Here is a 16,447-nt window from a genome sequence, read left to right on the forward strand (position 1 = left end):
TAGGGAATACCGTGCATGACAACACAGCTACTGTGTGAACGGTCGTTCGTAGGGTGCATGTCATCCCTGCTTATACCACGGACAGTGGGATGGGTGACCTGCAAGCCTGGTAGGTGGAAGCGGTAATGTACCTAATTTTGTCAGCATCCGGGCGTCCCTTTCTTCTGACACTTATCTCCGCTGCCGACCCAACCGCCAACGCAGCAACCCAAATGCTGTAGGTAGATGCGCAAAAGAAAAACAAATCAAACCACCAGTGCGGACGCAATTGACGTATCAGAGAGTTCCATTGAAGACATGCCACAGACAGCATGGAATAAATTGCCCCCACATCCCGATGTTCATCTGATTGTTTCACTACCAAGATATCAGGTGCATGTTGCTTAGCGACGTCGTATCAAGCCGGGAGGTATGGACACCACATACCTACCTACCTCGATTTCCCCGAAACTTCCTTTGGCTATTTTATAATTTATTCGTCTTTGAGCTCTCAACACGATATATCGGTCAATTTCATCGCCAAATAAGAAACTCTCTACGCGGTGGAGTTAGTTGCGCGGCTGTCAGCAACCTACTGGCCCCGATGGGACTGACTGCCTGCAGAGGAGATGCACGTCGGCCCGGCAGCTCGGACGAAGCTTCGGCCAAGATTCCCTAGCTGCCGACTGTTCTGAGACATGCTGAGCGGGTTTCTCACGTGAGGAGGCTCTGCTTAATCATTGCACTTCTAACTGCAGTTTGGCTGGAGCCGCAGTTGTGGGCAAAGATGGCTGTTGCTCATGGATGATGTATACTTTGGTTTGTCAACAAGACACTAACAGCTCATTTGAGACGTCTTGAAGCCGTGACAACGGTATATAATTACAGGTCTGGTCTTCGTAATCGAGTTTTATCAAGGTATGTTTATGTTGACATGTCGTGAAGCAGAAGTCTGTTGCATATCTGGGGTTTCGCTATTTCCTGGACCTGCACAAGCATGATGATATTCGACACAAAATTGACACTGGACTCAAAAGTAGGACCTTTAAGATGGCTCGACCTTGATGAACTAAGGTCAACTGGGCTTTCACAATTGCGTTGTTCGCTCTCTAGAAAAGCCGGGTTGCATACAAGAATCCCTAAATCACTGTTGCGGAAAAGCATGCCAAGTAATGGTAGAACTCCAGGCTTCTCGATACTTGAATGTTCATCACAGATTCTCGAGTGGATTTTTCAGCAACCAAGAAAAGTCCCACATCCGATTGTCGGAGTCTAGACAGTCTTCGATATTTCTGGTTTATAATATTTTCCACGCCAAGGCTGGCTAGAGGCAGGATTTGTTGACACGATAGAGCAGTCTCGCAACGGCGATGGTAGGACTCGATCTGATTCGCCGCAGATCCTACTCCATCGCAGTTGCGCGAGAGCCAAACGCACGAAATCGCGTGGCATGCAGCTGTCTTGCAGCGGCAGACGCAGGTCTGGGGCTATTGGGACCGCGTTGTCGAGGAACCTGGGACCCTCTGATTGGACATGGAGGGGCAAAGCTTGCCGTCATTCACACCCGCACCCACACCCACACCACTACCCACCTCAGGCTTGAAGCTGTGCCGGTGCTATAAGTACCATTTTCTGTCTCCTCAGCCTCCTTCACGTCCGTCGGGACAAGTCAACATCGGTGGTCAGGCTGGCCGCCATTTCTAGGCCCATTGACTTTCCCGTCGCAGCTGCGTCAGATCGCAATGATGGAGAAACAGACTGCCAGCGCAACCGCTCCCTCTCCGGGCCGGTATGTGGTGACCATGGGGCTGGGCCAGGAAAGATGGGTAGGCAAGAGAGGTGCGGCTTTTGGTTTTAAGGAGCATGAAGTGCCATAATGTCACGCTTTCTGGCACCTCGTGTCTATCCGTATACCATCTGTTCGCCTTGCTTTTCTTTTTAGTATGGAATAAGTTGGCGCTTCTATCATACAGAAAGAAAAAACAAGAAGGCAGAAAACAGCATGTCACAAAACATCAGCAGTAGAGGCCAGACCTCACTGGCCGGTGTTCTTCGACTAAAAGGGACTAGTTCTAGTTCTACCAAAGAGGCAGTGTATTGTTCTGGAAAAGTCTCACCACAGTTCGCCATTGCCGCCAGCGAGACGTCGAGATCATCGACACCTGTAACAGATGCCTCGACCTACAAGACATCGTCCTCGGTCAGCTCGTGGGGCACCGGTTCTGGGTCGCAAGAGAGGGACGGTGAAGACTGCAGCTATCCGGAGAGCTGCAAGAAGGAGTTTAGTGACAACAAGTGGGATGAAGAGTACGTAGGATCTCTTTTTACGATTATTGACAGCTGCTGCCAGACACATTGCTTTTTACTTGGCCCTGCAGACTCAAATTTGGAATGGAAATTAATAGCTAGCTGTCTTTTTCCAGGAGTGCACCGGACCGGTCTCGCACAAAGTCATCGGAGCGCCCGACGTACCCAGTTGCCCTGAGACCGTTGCATTCGGGCCGTGATCGGAAGTCGGAAAGCGACTCGGGTCAGGCGATGGGAGGCTGGGCCAGCATGCCCCCATCGTCTCGCGGGGTTAGGGCGGCACTAGGCTCCGAAGCGAGCGAGGACGAGTCCTGTATGGCTGACGAGGAGGACCAGTATACCGACGAGTGGAGTGGGGAGGACGACAGCTTCGACGCTGCCATCATAGCCGCGGTGGATGGAGATCTGGCACTGGCCGCCTATCTGATCCCCCTTTTGCACCACTCCTTTAGTTCAGCGGTGCGATCCAAGGTTGAAATGTGGCAGTGTGGAACTTCGCCCGAGTCTGGCCCTCAGCATTCCGATGGTCTGCGACCGGGATCCTCGGCGAGTGCGAACCTGTCGCCGACGACTCCCCGCAAACGCCGGCGCCGAGCCAGCTCTGGAGGCGGTGGTGCTGGCGATGGCGACGGCGATGATGACGACGAGGAGAGAGAGTTTGGAAACGCCAACGGCAACCCGGAGAGTCACAGCTCGCCGCTCCTGGCGTGTCCCTTTCACAAGCTGAACCCGATCAAGTATGGGATTCAGCACAGCGCCACGACGGCCACTACGAAAAACGACTACTACCGGCCCTGTGCAGGACCCGGCTTCAAGACCATCCAGAGGTTAAAGTAAGCGACTTGTGCACCTCAAGTCTTTTCTGTGGAAGGCCAAAATGAATGCTGACATTTTTTTTTTCATGTCCCTAGGGAGCATTTGAAACGCAAACATACCGTCGTTCAGTGTCAGCGATGCTACAAGATCTTTCGAGGCCAAAGCCGGGAGGCGTCTGTCAAGCTGGAGGAGCACTCGAGGACTGATGAGCCGTGTCAAAAAGGCGATCCCAACCTGCGAGAGGGCATCAGCACAACACAGTGGGCATCTCTCGACAGGCAAAACCGGAAGAAGCCACAGGAGGCCCACAAGCTTGAGAAGTGGTTCGAGATCTGGACGATACTGTTCCCGGGCAAAGAGAAGCCCCCGACACCATGTAAGCTCAGCGAAAAGAAATGCGAGACTGTCTAGGAGGTTTTAGAGTGCCGTGCTAACTGACATGGCGAATGGTATAGGGTATGATGGACTTCCAATTGACTCGGGGGGTCCTCCGACCAGAGAGAGCGAGGAGTTTGCAAGCATCTTTGTAAACATACTCAGCCACAAGGTTCGCCAGGGCGACATCGCACTGCAGGCAGACCAGAACACAATGGAGCGCCTCAGAAACGTGGTACAGCAGACATTTCGAACCTGGACCAGCCTTCGCGACGGTCCTCAGAGCGACGCATCATCGAGCCTGACCGGCAGCGGCCACCAGTCGTCTTCACGCGTCGGTGGTTCCTCGACACACTTCTCAGGCCCCTCGGGAAGCGCCTCCCGCCAGCCGACTGCCTCTTCCTTCACCACCATCTCCGCATCCGGCCAGGTGAACCCCATGTCGCACCCATCCCCTCGGCACCACCAGCAGCAGCAGCAGCAGCAGCAGCAACAACAACAACAACAACAGTTCCCCATGCATCAGCTCAGCATGCAGCCCGCAAACGGCGGGCTGCAGTTCATCGCCATGCCCATCGGCCGGCAGGCCACCTTTGCACCGGCCATGCCGGCCCACAATTACGGCATGCACTTGCCCGAGGACATGAACTGCCTGCACCTCTACCCGGTGCAGGCGCAGATGACGCCGGCGATCTGGACCACGGCGGCGCCGGGCATGCAGTACCACTTTCCGGGGACGGTCTCCCCGCATGCGTTCAACGGGGGCGCGGCGCAGCAGATCAGCGGGGCTGAGTTTTTCGCTGGGGACGGTTCAGAGAACTTTGTGTCTGGGATCGATGGGGAGTTTGGGATGCAGTGAGCTGAAAAGAGACGAGAGGTTATGGCGGGTAGCTGGGTAGAGCAAGGCGCAACACGGGTTTGGTTTTTTGTTTTTGTCTCCTCTACAGCACGACAGGCTCTATACTTGACGTCTTCACAAATGCCTGGACCAATAAAGGCCTTCCTGAACAGCTAAAACACACCAAAAAACAGGATCATAATTCTTTTCTACTCGACTCCGAGACCAACACTGTTATGCAACATGGACAGCTTCCTTCTCCTTCTCATCAATAGACTCGGCGTCTCCATCCTTTTTGGCGGCGATGGAGTCTGCCGAGTCGACCACGACGGGCTTGCCGCGGAGCTGGTCCCAAACGGCCTTGTGCATGGGCTTGGCGAAGAGGGCGTCCATCTGCTCGATGAAGATGCCTGGGGAGTAGAGGGTGTTTGTTAGTGTCTCCATCCGACAATATATATACATGTATATATATATATAAAAGAAAAGTAAACAAGTAAAAAAGGACATCAAGCTTACCTCTCGTCTCGGGCACAAAGAAGAAAGCCCAGATGCCCATGGCGACCACAAAGGCACCAAACATAAAGTAGGTGCCGTAGCCGAGGTCGGTGATCATGTAGGGGGTGGCACGGGCGACGACAAAGGAGCCGAGCCAGGTGGTGGCGGTGGTCAAGGCGACACACAGCATGCGGATGTCGAGGGGGAAGATCTCGGCGGCGTAGGTCCAAGTGATGCCCTGCCAGGTGGCGCAGATGATAAAGGCGTTGAGGTAGATGCAGACCATGGCAAAGTAGCCCCAGCCGTCCTGGACCAGGTCGCCCTGGGCGGCGCGGCTGAGGGGGTCGGCCTTCATGACGTAGGCGCCGACGTAGAAGAGCGGCAGGCAGCCCAGCAAGGCGCCCCAGATCAGACCCTTCCTGCGGCCGATGCCCTCGACGACGACAAAGGTGAAGGCGAGCATGCCCAGCATCTTGGCGACGCCGTAGATGCCGGTGCTGAAGAGCTTGGTGGCGGTGCCGGTGATGCCCAGCGTCTCAAAGATGCGCGGCGAGTAGTAGGTCATGATGTTGACGCCGGTGAAGCTCTGCAGGAACATGAGGGCGGCGCCGATGGCGATGCGGTTGCGCGTGCCCCTCTGGAACACCTTGGCGAGCTGCTGCCGCTTGCTCATGCGCGTCGTGCTCCTCTCCTCCACCTGCGCGCGGATGGCCGCCATCTCGGTGCGGATGTACTCGTGGTCCGCCGGCAGGTTGCGCAGGTAGACGAGGACCCTCTCGGCCTCGTCGAACCTGTCGCCGCGCGCGAGCCAGCGCGGCGACTCGGGGCAGAAGAGGATGCCGCAGGCGAGCACGACGATGGGCACGAGCTGCAGGGCCAGCGGCACGACCCACTGGGCCTTGTCGGCGACGTCGATGGTGCGGTCGGTGGCGTAGTTGATCCAGAAGCCCAGCATGCCGCCCGACTGCGACGCCACCTCGAAGATGCCGACCAGCCGGCCGCGGACGCTGGGCGGCGACGTCTCGGCGATGTAGACCGGCACCACCAGCGACGCCGACCCGATGCCCAGCCCGCCGATGGCCCGCCCCGCGATGATCAGCGCCACCTTGCCGTCCGCCGCCGCCATCATGCTGCCGCCCACCATGAAGATGAGGCACGCCATCAGGATCGCCCAGCGCCGCCCGATCCGCTCCGCCACCGGGAACGTGAAGAGCGCCCCGAAGAAGCAGCCCACGTGGAACGTGCTGACAATGTCGGCGCTGTGCGCGTCGCGCAGCGACGCCGGGATGTCGTTGAACCCAAAGTCCCGCTTAAACGAGTCCAGCGCCATGGTGCCGCCGATCACGGCGCTGTCGTAGCCCACTGTCCGGGGGTTAGTCTGTTAGCAAGTTGTGATTAAAGAGGGACAAGGTGTGGCGACTTACTCGCGAGGGCTGCACATGATGCCACCAGAGCGATCCAGTGGATGGTCCAGTTGCGGACCTCGGGAGGATCATTCGTCCCGGCGGCGTGAGACCAACCCATGATCAAGACTGACTGCTCAAAAAATGGGGGGGGGGGGGAGGAGCAGTAAAGACAAAAAATGCCGTGAGGTTGCTCAATAACAGAACAAAAAAACACAAGGTAGATGCTGGTCGACGGACCGATCAATGGCGGTTGTCAGGACAAGAGACCAGACGAAGAGGAAAAGAAAGGGAAAGCCTCATCCCCATTTCCTCTGATCTTTTCAAAAAAGGATCAGCAGCCATAGTTTTTATACGCCATCAAACACGCCCCCTCGGAACCCTTGATCTAAAGCCAGCCAAACGAGGGGCAAAAAAGAAAAAAAAAGAAAAAAAAGTGCTTCATGCAGTACCGAGACCCCAAAGTCCATCTTCGCCAAGGACAAAACCCATCTGCCCAGGTCTGACTGCTGGACATGAAGATGCCGATTCAAGCTTTATTGGTTGGCAACCCCGCGCCAAGGCATAAAACCTGGAGACGCACAAGATGGGTGGACTGGGGAAAGGGGAGTCGGGACCGGGGAAAATAGGAAGCAAGGTGGTTTTCTCGTCGTGTTGTACACTTTTTTTGCAGACGTGCGCGTGACCGCCGTGGGGCGCTTGCTGGGGGTCTTGCATTTTTTCTTTTTTTTATTAGTTCTTTTCTATCTTGACTGTCTTCATCTTGCTGCCCAAGAGGCAGAACGGGCTAGGGAACGGTTCAACAGACGAACGAGGCAGACAACAATGGGATGAGCTGAAAGCATCAAAAAAAGGCGACAAGACTGGAATGCGGTGTTCTGGCCGACATGGTGCCGTTGGTTGTCTTGTGGTTTTCTTTTTTTGGAGCAAGTGACGTAGCTTGTGTTATCTATCATTCATTGGTTGCATACCCTCTCTGGCATGTGCAAAAGCTGAACTGCACGGCTGCGAGGAGGTATGCACTATGCAGTGAAGCTGTGAGCTGCGAGCTAACGTTACCTAGAAAAGAAGTCCAAACAAGAACTTTTTGGTGGCTGGGCTAAGCTGCTAGCTCCCGATGCCCAGTTATCTCTGAAAGGGCCAACGAGGCCAAGCAGCCAAGCAAAAACCCAAGACCAATACCCCGGAGCAAAAGAGGAAACAACAAAAGCTCCCCCGCACGTGGAATGCAGTGCCTTCTCCGCAAATGGCGCCACTTAATAAGAAACGACTCCGGAGGATTGTCGGGTTCTGTCTACAGTCGCACGTCCTGGCACTAATTCTAGAAACAGGGTCAGGTCTAGAACTCTGGGCCACATATCAAAAGTCTAGACTCGCTGCCTTTTCTTTTTGTCGCATGCATAGCCCCAGGTTGGGCTCCCAGAAGCCAAGTTCAACCAAGCCTCGACTCATTCATGGCATACTGGAGTATTCTCAACATCAACCTTGGGATCTGAGATTGTTGCTCGTGTAGAGAAGCAAGAGAAGGGGAGAACGAGAAAAAAAAAGAGAGATCTCACATGTCGTCTCCCCGCACCGCCCTTGCAGTCCCCAGGTCTTCAAGCAACATCTACAGCAGCGCTCAATGTCAACATGCAATGGGCAAGCGTCGACCCCCCCAAACCGACACATGAAAATTTCTTCTTCTTGGCTTGATGAGGGACCAATGTACTCCGCAAATGCCAAGCTGGATTTGGAGCCGCCAAGGCGACATCTACGGAGAGATGACCGATGATTTGGGGTCTGCAGAACCATTCAACCCTGACCCTAACCCTGGCATTGGCGTGGTTGACACCCAACCATTGAACCATCGTATTGATGAAAGAGGCATGCTGTGTGCTCTTCAGTTTCTGTTACTTTGAACTCGCAACTTTTTTTCGGTTCTGCCTGTGTCTGCGCCCCCAAGCGTAATGCCTTGCGTGCACATCTCAATACCTTGGCAGGGAACCCTTGGACCATCTGTGCGCTTCCATTTCCTCGGACCAGCCAATGTCCCAACTTTGCAATCCAAGGGATCAGAAAATGGCTTTCATCCCATCATCCTATCGTGATCCGTTTCTCCCCACGCCCGTGGGTGTTGTCGGCAAGGATATGGCAGTGACGTAGTGAGGCTGTGTTTTCACCCGATTTCCGTCCAAATGGGTATATAAGTCCTCGTCTGTTCTTGCCAAGACTCGCGGGACTATTTGGACAAAACGCCAAGATCAGAAACGGAAAGAAGACTTTTTTTCAAACAAAGCGCACCTTTTTGGATGCCAAGATGCTTGTCCGCGCAGTGGTCCTTGCGGCAATCTCGCAAGTGGTGAGGTGCATCCCCGTGGGCGCGGCTGATGCTGGCCAAGAGTGCGTGTTTGGCGGCTCCGACGGCGTCGCCAGGATCGGCATGTCCAAGGCCTCATGTTCGTCTTTGGTCATCTCGGCGATGGAGATAGCCGCCGGGGAGACTCTGGATTTGACAAACCTCCGAGAGGGTTCCACTGTAAGCTGTTCCAAAACCCCCAAAATTCCAAAACGGCAGTGAACAACATCTGCAGAACAAAAGTCCGATACTGACGGCGGATTTCCAGGTCATTTTCCGCGGAACCACGAGCTTTGACCACGCAGAGGGTGGCGGCCACGTCTTTTCAATCTCGGGGTCGAGGATAAACATCCACTGCGACCAGGACTGCACGCTCCTCGGGCCGGGGGCGCAAGCCCTGATTGGCGGCGGGAGGTCCAGTTCTCTGTTCCACCTCGAGAACCTCGTGGACTCTTCGATCGCCGGCCTCAACATCAAGAACGCTCCCGCGCATGGGTTCCTGCTCAACAATGTGCAGAACTTATCCATAAGGAATGTGAGCGTCGATGGGGGTGCTGGCGGCGGAACCGGCAGGGGCGCGGCGGGCTTCACAATCTCCAACAGCAGCAACGTGGTCATTGACGGGTCAACCGTGCGGGGCCAGGACGGCTGCGTGGCCGTGGACAGTGGAAGCGTCAGTGCACTCATCCAAGAAAACATGAACCACTCATTCCGAGTCCATATTGCTTTCTAATTCTCCCAGCCAACACACTCCCATGACGTCGTTGACGACCAATAGACTCACCCGCACTCTCTCCCCACAGAACATTGCATTCACCAACGGCCTCTGCTCCAACGGCAACGGCATCACCATCGGCCCGGCCGGCAGGTCCACGACCACAACCGCCATCTCCAACATCACCGTGTCGGACACCACCATCGAAAAGGCCCGGGTGGCCGCCATCCAGGTGCAGAGCGACGCGGGCGGGTCGGGCGCCATCGACGGCGTCACCTTTCGCAACATCCTCATCGACGGCGGCGGGGCGTCCGGGTCCGGCATCGTGGTCAACCAGGCCTTTGACAGCAGGGACCAGACCCTCACGCCGCCAAACGGCGTCACCATCTTCGACCTGAGGATGCGCAACGTCACGGGGACGGTGGGCCAAGGCGCGGCGAATGTTTCCATCAGGTGTGGGTTGGGCGACTGCCACGATTGGAGCTGGGAGGGGGTGAGCGTGACTGGCGGTGGCAGGGCGGTCGATTGTGTCAATCTGCCCAAGGGCGTGTCTTGTTGATGGGTCAAAATGCGTTTTAGTTGTATGAGTAATCGGATTAGAGCCTTGATGATGACAGTACTAGCTTGTGTTTATACATGCCCTCCCTGCAGCTACCCGGCCCATCCAGCACTTCTTAGAGGGCTCAGGGCTGGTCGTGGCATTGCCTCGAAAGTTGAGCTTGTCGTGGTAGTTAATGTAGCCCGGCGAGCTGCGTACAGGCTGCTGGTGACGACACTGCCGAAATTATCGTTGTAGGTGCAGGCAAAGGCGACCTAGGGAGAAGAAGTTTGTAAGCGGGACAACAGGGGTAAAAGAGAAAACCTACCACAATTCCACGGATGGCGTACCAAAAGATTCCCGCATTGATTCATGGTCCGCCGGGCGCGGTGTCAAACTGTAGCGAAAAGTTGCATATCTGTGAGACGAAGAACAAAACAAGGAAAGAGTAGCTTGATCGGTGGGTGGCATCTCACAGACCTGCCATTTGAGGTTGGCAACTGCATCGTCAGTGGTCACAGTGCTGGGGGTTCATCAAGACTGTTCACTCAAATGGGTAACCACAAAAGACGAGAGAAGACGGACAATAACAAAGCCTTTACAGGAGGCACCATGTATACTTTTTTGATCTTGTCACAAATACTCAACTTTGAATATCTACATGTCAGAATGATATCTTTTCAAACAAAGAATATCGTGGCCATTTGGGCAAGCTGCAAGGTCCTTCGTATGGTAGCCCCGGTCACTTTCAATCAAACTCGAGCACGGGGAAACAGGCCCACCCGCCTAGGGTTCCGTCAGCCTCAACACAGGGACCTTTCGGCTATCAGACATGCATCCATGTTTCTACCAGCAGGGTCCAATCACGACTGGTGGGCAGCGACCTAAGGATATGACACTTGAGACGCTTCTGGACTAAGCAGGCACCAATGGATTGCGACTTTTGTATGAGCAAAAGACCCAGGCACAATATATACGTCCCCTATTCTGAGGCTCGAGGAACCGCTGTTGACTATTTTTCGACCGATAGAGCTATTCTTGGGGACTAGAAATGGTTGGGGCTTTTTGGACTCTTCATGATCTGATGACCATCGCGCCAGGTAGTCTTTTGAGACTGGTGTCGTCAATACCATCCAAGCCCTAGAAGATACGAAAACAGAAAAGGAAGCAGAGCACAAAAATGAGCAAAACACAAGTTTACACCACTCAAGAACATCTTTTTTGGATTTTGACTGATACTGAGTCATCATGTACATGTATTCTTTTGCAAAAGGCTTCAGGTGTCGTCAACTGCCTGTTCACTTGTCTTGTAGCCATGACTTGCATTACGACATGTTGCAGGTGTACCGTCGGCTACCTCTACCGTTTTTCTCGTTCGGTATCCTCTTGCGAGAGCTCTCTCTGCTCAGCAAAACAGTTGGAGCACAACAAGGGCACCAAAAAGACCTTTTCGCCGCACTCCGACGGCTTGCAACGGCATCCGTCAGGTGGAAGGTTGGCCTCCGAGGCAGAATGCCCGCACTCGTATTGGAACCGTCTGGTGAAGCACATGACTGGTTGAGCTGTGTGCGGGCGCTATCTCGTGGCTTTGCGGAGTGGTGAAAAAGGAAAGGCTATTGTGTTAGTTTTGATGTTGACAGCTGAACTGAGCAGTATGATTTCATTTGTGCCCAGCATTTCGATGCATAGCTCGTCTTTATAGTGCATGGCCCCTGTCTCACACAATCTGAATTGTCCTGACTTTTTGAGCTGGGCAAAAGGAATACAAAAAAGTGCTCATTTTTAGTCTACTTGACCAAGCCTCCGTCATGACCAGCTGCTACAGAGACAACAGGTACCTCGATGCGGCAAGAACTAAAGTATGTCAGTGCTAGACTGAACGATCACCACAAGCGATTTCATTGGTCGCATCAGTGGTTTAGTGGTAAAATCCATCGTTGCCATTCTAGAAATAGATTCGATGGGCCCCGTGTTCGATTCACGGCTGATGCAATACAACCGTGCTTTTTGTCTTTTATGTTTTTATTGACGACGTTATCGGAACTCGGGTTTGTCAAGCTACTAGTCCAGACCGAGAACTGGTTTGTTTTGCCAGTTTGTTCCGCAGCATCGATAACCCGCCAGTCATCCAGGGCAATGCGTCGCGCCAACATTGAGCATGCTTCGGCTATGTACATCTAGAGCAATGAGCTTTTAAAAAACACACACAACAGACGCCAAAGAGAAAGCCAACTGCAGTCAGTTACTCGGTGCCTTGTCGTCCAGGCTTTCGTACGGACACTTGGACGGGACGTTCTCGTCGAGCAAAAAGTACTGACGGCTCTCGGTGGTGCCGGGCAGGCCATAGTCGCTGATCTCGGGGCTGTGGGGGATCTCGTCGTAGCGGTCGACCAGGCCGCGGATCATCTTGGTGGCGGACTCGCGGTAGCGGGCGTTCTTGAAGACGGCGTCGAAGATGTAGCGGGGCTGGTAGACCATGGCAAAGTTTGGGGCGTGGCGCGAGAGGCGCTGGCGGTGCGCCGGGGTCAGCACCGCGAAGAAGGCCTCGACGCCGTCAAAGTTCATGCACCACTTGACGTGGCCCGTGGCGCGCGGGATCTGGGCCGGCCACGGCTTGGGGTCCAGCTGCCTCAGCCGGTGCAGGAACGCCCAGAACGCGTCGTGGTACTCGTGCACGCTGCGCTCCCGCTCCGGCGGCGGGCACAGCATGACCAGCGAGATGTTGCGGCCCCGCCCCTCGAGCACCTGGTGGTATTCGAGTATGGCCTTGGCCCCCAGCTTGGCCGTCGCCGCGCTGCCGAGCTCCTCCGAGTCGAGGAACACAAAGTCCAGCTCGTTGGCCTTGAACCCCTTGGTCCCGTATACGCAGGGAAACGTCTTGCTCGGGCTGATCAGCACCCCGACAAAGTCGTCGTAGGCCTGTCTCTGCCATGTTCCTTGGGGGTATGTTAGCTCGACTTGGTACCTGAGGTTTTTTTTTTGTTTCCTTTCGGTCAGCCAAGGTCCTGACGTGCCAGCAACTGTAAGGAACGTAGTGTTCTTTTCGTGTCTCTTTCTCTTTTACCTGTCCAGGAGCTCAACCTTGACATCCGCCAGCGCGTTGGCAGAAGTGGCATTGCCACGTTGTGAGTACAAAAATCGCGACTTCAAGCCCGAAGCATATCGAGGGAGGTGGACAAGAAAGCCGTAAAACCGCTTAAAGTTGATCCCGAGGAACAGAACAAAGGCGTGGGTGATGATTATGGCAAACATGTTGAGGGTGATAAGGTGCACAAGCGGCTTGGCACGAGAATCTTGAACGCACCGCTAGTTGAACCTTCTTCTTGACTTCTTATATTTTTCCCAGCAACCTCCCACACCATCTGAAGCTGCTGAGACTCCCCGTACCTCCGTGGAATGTTTGAGCCGATGGTGCAGCCTCTTTTGTATTGCGACGGTAACATGAGACGGCCGCCGTTACAAGTGCTGAACCAAGAGGGCCACACTTGAAGAATCCCCCAGAATGGCTGTTATCACTATGACTTGTACCAGTTTCGTGATGTGCTCCTTTGGGGCGGTCTGTTGTGGGGAGAAAATCGGCAGGCGGCCCGACGTGCGATTTGTCCTTACTCCTTACAGTAGTGACTAGTCCGACTAAATGGGTCTGGAAGCAGTGGAAGCTGCAAATGATAGGCATATAGACATATTGTAAGCCAGGTAGGCTAGGCAAAGAAAATCCCACGGCCAGGAACAATTAATAATCTCATGTCACAAGTCGGAGTTTTCAGTATGACGTGAATGCGTTTACGGCCGTCCCGACAAGAGGGCGCTTAACTGCTTACATTCAGGCCGCGGGCCTAGTCATTGCGCTTCACGGGCAGCTGGCGGGGAAGCGCCGCGGCTTACCAACAACTTGAATCGTTGTCGAGTAAAAAGGCTTTGGCCATACGCCGTACCAAGTACAATTGACTGCATTGCGGCTGTGCTTTGCCACACTAATTTTAGCATTATTCTTTTTTTTGCAATTTCTACGCCAAGGCGCCCACTGACTTGGGTTAAATACCTATTTTCCTGCCTATTCGTCCAATGTCTCGACTCTTCCGCAATCCGTCTCAAATTGTCCCTACCTCGGAACTATATATATATCAGACTTCCAATCTCGAACACGATGGTCCAATCAACGATGCGGTCCCATGGCGGCTCAACCAGGCACGTTTAACAGTAGCCACGGCCCGGACCGTCCCCGTCGCCCGCTGTTGACAATCGAGACAAGGTTCCCGCCGCGACGGAAAAAACCTTTATCAAATGTGGATCAGAGTCTACGGATACGTCAATGGACAAGCTACACTAGACCATGAGGCTAAAAAGCAGATAGGATTATGATTAAGCATTAAGTGTTACTAGTCTAGTCTAAAAAGAAACTCCCCTTCATGGGTCCACTCATCCTCAAGAACAACATGGCTTTTTGAACAAAGGCGCCAACTGATAGGCACCGAGGTAGGGACCTAGGCATCTCGCATAGCTGTAGGTGGAAGTTTAACAAACTGTTCAGGGGGGCCCGCGTGCATTCTCGAGTGGCTCCCATCCGGCCTGCCGGGGTACCAACCGGGATCAGTTCGCATGGGGGCATATCCCTCCCTGTAGGCCCAAAACACGCGGTACGACTTGGTGGATATCAGGACGCCATAGGTCGGGGGCAATTTCCCGGTTATGGCTGCCTCGCATCCCTTGGGAGCCAAGAAAGAAACCGGATACTGGACGCCCCCGGCGTTGATGATATAATGCGTCTCGAGTCCTGGGGTGATGAAGAATCTATCCAGCGGCTGGATGTATTTATTGACCTTGTCGCTGAAGATCCTGACTTCGCAGTCGTTATCACGGGCTTCCTCCCAGGTCCGGCGTAAACCGTCCGAGGGTTGAGGAGGAGGAGGCAATTTGTCACGATGTCGGAAGAACCGGCCGAGCAGAGGACTGGCGAAGGATGTACTCGGCATCAAGGCCAAGGCAAAAGTCGCTGCGGTAAACGCGTTGGAGATTTGCATGTTTGTGCAAGTATGTGATGGTGTTGAATGTAGCTTTTGAGGGATAAAAGATTAGAGAGACAAGGAAAGAAGAGGATGCACCAAAGGTTGATCGCTGTAATGAAATGGAGAGCTAAAAGCCAACAGGAGCGCACGACAGTAGTAGTAGTAATAGTAGTAGTAGTATTATTTAACGCCGGGCTCGGCCCGGCTTGTTAGCCGGCCGTTAGCAACCTCCCGAGGGGTATCTCGGCGCGCGTTCTATCTTCTTTATTTACACAGGGGGAAAACAAGGAGGGCAAAGGCGGATCGTGCCTGACCGGGTTCGGGCCCGATCCTGTTTAGGGGGATAATTTACTGACGCGACCCCGTGCCTAAAATGCACGGAGGGTTCGTCTGACGGCTTGTGCCGTAAAATGTGGGTAAAAAAGCAATAAATTTATTCCTCGTTTAAATTCGAATCGTTTACGATCGGTGTTCCTAGGCGTAAAATGCGTTCGTGGCGCGCGGGGCGCTGGCGGGCCGCTTTGGGGCGGGCGTTAAAATAATTGGTGGCTATCGAAAACGCTTCAAAGCTTTTCGGTTGCCCGAGGCTTGTTTAAAAGAATTTGCGGCGTTGGGCGCGGTTTGGCGGCCCGACCGGCCGTTCGTTATCAGGCCACGGCCAATTTCTCCACACCGCCCGCGAATAGCGGCAATGCACCGGGTGCTTAGGGGAGGTCCGCTTCCAGCACCAGGCATACGAAATATTTGCATCCTGGTGGTTGAAACGGTCATGGTAGGCTTTGAAATCGCCGTGGCCGGTCCTCATGGCCAAATAATGGCCCAGTAGGGGTCTTGGCAAACGCAGTTCCTCGGGCTCCTTTCTCGGTGTGTATTGGAATTTCCATTCCCTATATGCGGGGGACCGTTCACAGAGTTCTTTACGCCACCAGTCCTTCTCTATATTCGAAAGAATGGCTCTAAGGACCGTGCCGGCACCGCTATACGTGGTTTGCTGAGCCCTCGGGTCTGGGTCCGGCGGTCCGGCGGAGCCGGCCTTGGCCAGCTCGTCAGCCCGGTCGTTTCCCGGGATTCCCTGGTGCCCAGGGCACCAACGGACCCGAACCTCGGTACCTTGTTTTCGGAGTAAATCGACAAGGTTATGGAACTCTAGAAAAGCCCATTGGGACGAACGCGGCGCGTCGCCTCTAAGACCCCAAATAACCGAGGTGCTGTCCACACAAATCCAAATCCGGGCGCCTGGCTGGGCCTTGGTTGCCGCCTGTAGCCCTTTTAGGGCGTCAATCGCCTCGGCGTCGAAAACGTGGCTTTCCGGCGTAATAAATGCGGAGCCTGCGGCAAATTCCAGGCCCGCCCTAAAAGCGGCCCATCCGTACCCTATTTGGACGCAGTTGTTTTCGTGTTTTTCCGAACCATCCGTATATACCACGATATCGTCAGGTAATACCATGTCCAGCCATTCGATAAAGCGGCGGGCCGCTTCCTCTTTCGGGACTCCTCCGGTGGGGTCAGTGCGAGAATCCGGGGCATTGCGAGGTGCGCGCAACTCTAGTCTCCGGATCCGCGGGAGAAGTTGTGCAGCCGTTTGCAGGGTCGTGGCCGAATGGCCCGAGTTGCGGGCACGAGGTGTTTCACGCAGG

General features: G+C 54.4%; 6 protein-coding genes and 1 non-coding gene across 7 annotated transcripts; 4 read left to right on the top strand and 3 right to left on the bottom strand.

Moving 5' to 3' along the window:
• Positions 1-193: 193 nt before the first annotated feature.
• Positions 194-4,874, top strand: MGG_08936 (uncharacterized protein). Its single transcript, XM_003713919.1, has 5 exons — positions 194-897; positions 1,020-2,286; positions 2,403-3,119; positions 3,198-3,478; positions 3,558-4,874. Exons 2-5 carry the CDS (start codon positions 1,982-1,984, stop codon positions 4,334-4,336), a joined length of 2,082 nt encoding a protein of 693 aa, XP_003713967.1. The 5' UTR covers positions 194-897; positions 1,020-1,981; the 3' UTR covers positions 4,337-4,874.
• MGG_08937 (quinate permease) lies at positions 4,381-6,570 on the bottom strand. The gene is made up of 3 exons (XM_003713920.1): positions 6,235-6,570; positions 4,832-6,172; positions 4,381-4,725 (listed from the first exon to the last, which is right to left on the bottom strand). Exons 1-3 carry the CDS (start codon positions 6,332-6,334, stop codon positions 4,550-4,552), a joined length of 1,617 nt encoding a protein of 538 aa, XP_003713968.1. The 5' UTR covers positions 6,335-6,570; the 3' UTR covers positions 4,381-4,549.
• Positions 6,571-8,182: 1,612 nt separating this feature from the next.
• MGG_08938 (uncharacterized protein) lies at positions 8,183-9,965 on the top strand. The gene is made up of 3 exons (XM_003713921.1): positions 8,183-8,731; positions 8,820-9,224; positions 9,355-9,965. The coding sequence occupies exons 1-3, from the start codon at positions 8,513-8,515 to the stop codon at positions 9,823-9,825; spliced, it is 1,095 nt and encodes a 364-aa protein (XP_003713969.1). The 5' UTR covers positions 8,183-8,512; the 3' UTR covers positions 9,826-9,965.
• Positions 9,966-11,052: 1,087 nt separating this feature from the next.
• On the top strand, positions 11,053-11,365 carry MGG_15611 (uncharacterized protein; the record flags this gene model as incomplete). Its single annotated transcript, XM_003713922.1, has 2 exons — positions 11,053-11,060; positions 11,146-11,365. The coding sequence occupies 2 exons, from the start codon at positions 11,053-11,055 to the stop codon at positions 11,363-11,365; spliced, it is 228 nt and encodes a 75-aa protein (XP_003713970.1).
• A 346-nt stretch (positions 11,366-11,711) lies between these two features.
• MGG_20014 lies at positions 11,712-11,796 on the top strand. The gene has a single exon. It is a non-coding gene; the product is annotated as a tRNA-Gly (tRNA).
• Positions 11,797-12,042: 246 nt separating this feature from the next.
• On the bottom strand, positions 12,043-13,322 carry MGG_11305 (uncharacterized protein; the record flags this gene model as incomplete). Its single annotated transcript, XM_003713923.1, has 2 exons — positions 12,869-13,322; positions 12,043-12,740 (listed from the first exon to the last, which is right to left on the bottom strand). Exons 1-2 carry the CDS (start codon positions 12,918-12,920, stop codon positions 12,043-12,045), a joined length of 750 nt encoding a protein of 249 aa, XP_003713971.1. The 5' UTR covers positions 12,921-13,322.
• Positions 13,323-14,288: 966 nt separating this feature from the next.
• MGG_11304 (uncharacterized protein) lies at positions 14,289-14,844 on the bottom strand (the record flags this gene model as incomplete). The annotated part of the gene is made up of 1 exon (XM_003713924.1): positions 14,289-14,844. Exon 1 carries the CDS (start codon positions 14,823-14,825, stop codon positions 14,289-14,291), a length of 537 nt encoding a protein of 178 aa, XP_003713972.1. The 5' UTR covers positions 14,826-14,844.
• Between the last annotated feature and the right edge of the window lie 1,603 nt (positions 14,845-16,447).

This window comes from Pyricularia oryzae, chromosome 2 (assembly GCF_000002495.2).
Source record: "Pyricularia oryzae 70-15 chromosome 2, whole genome shotgun sequence".
In the NCBI taxonomy this organism is placed as follows: Eukaryota; Fungi; Ascomycota; class Sordariomycetes; order Magnaporthales; family Pyriculariaceae; genus Pyricularia; species Pyricularia oryzae.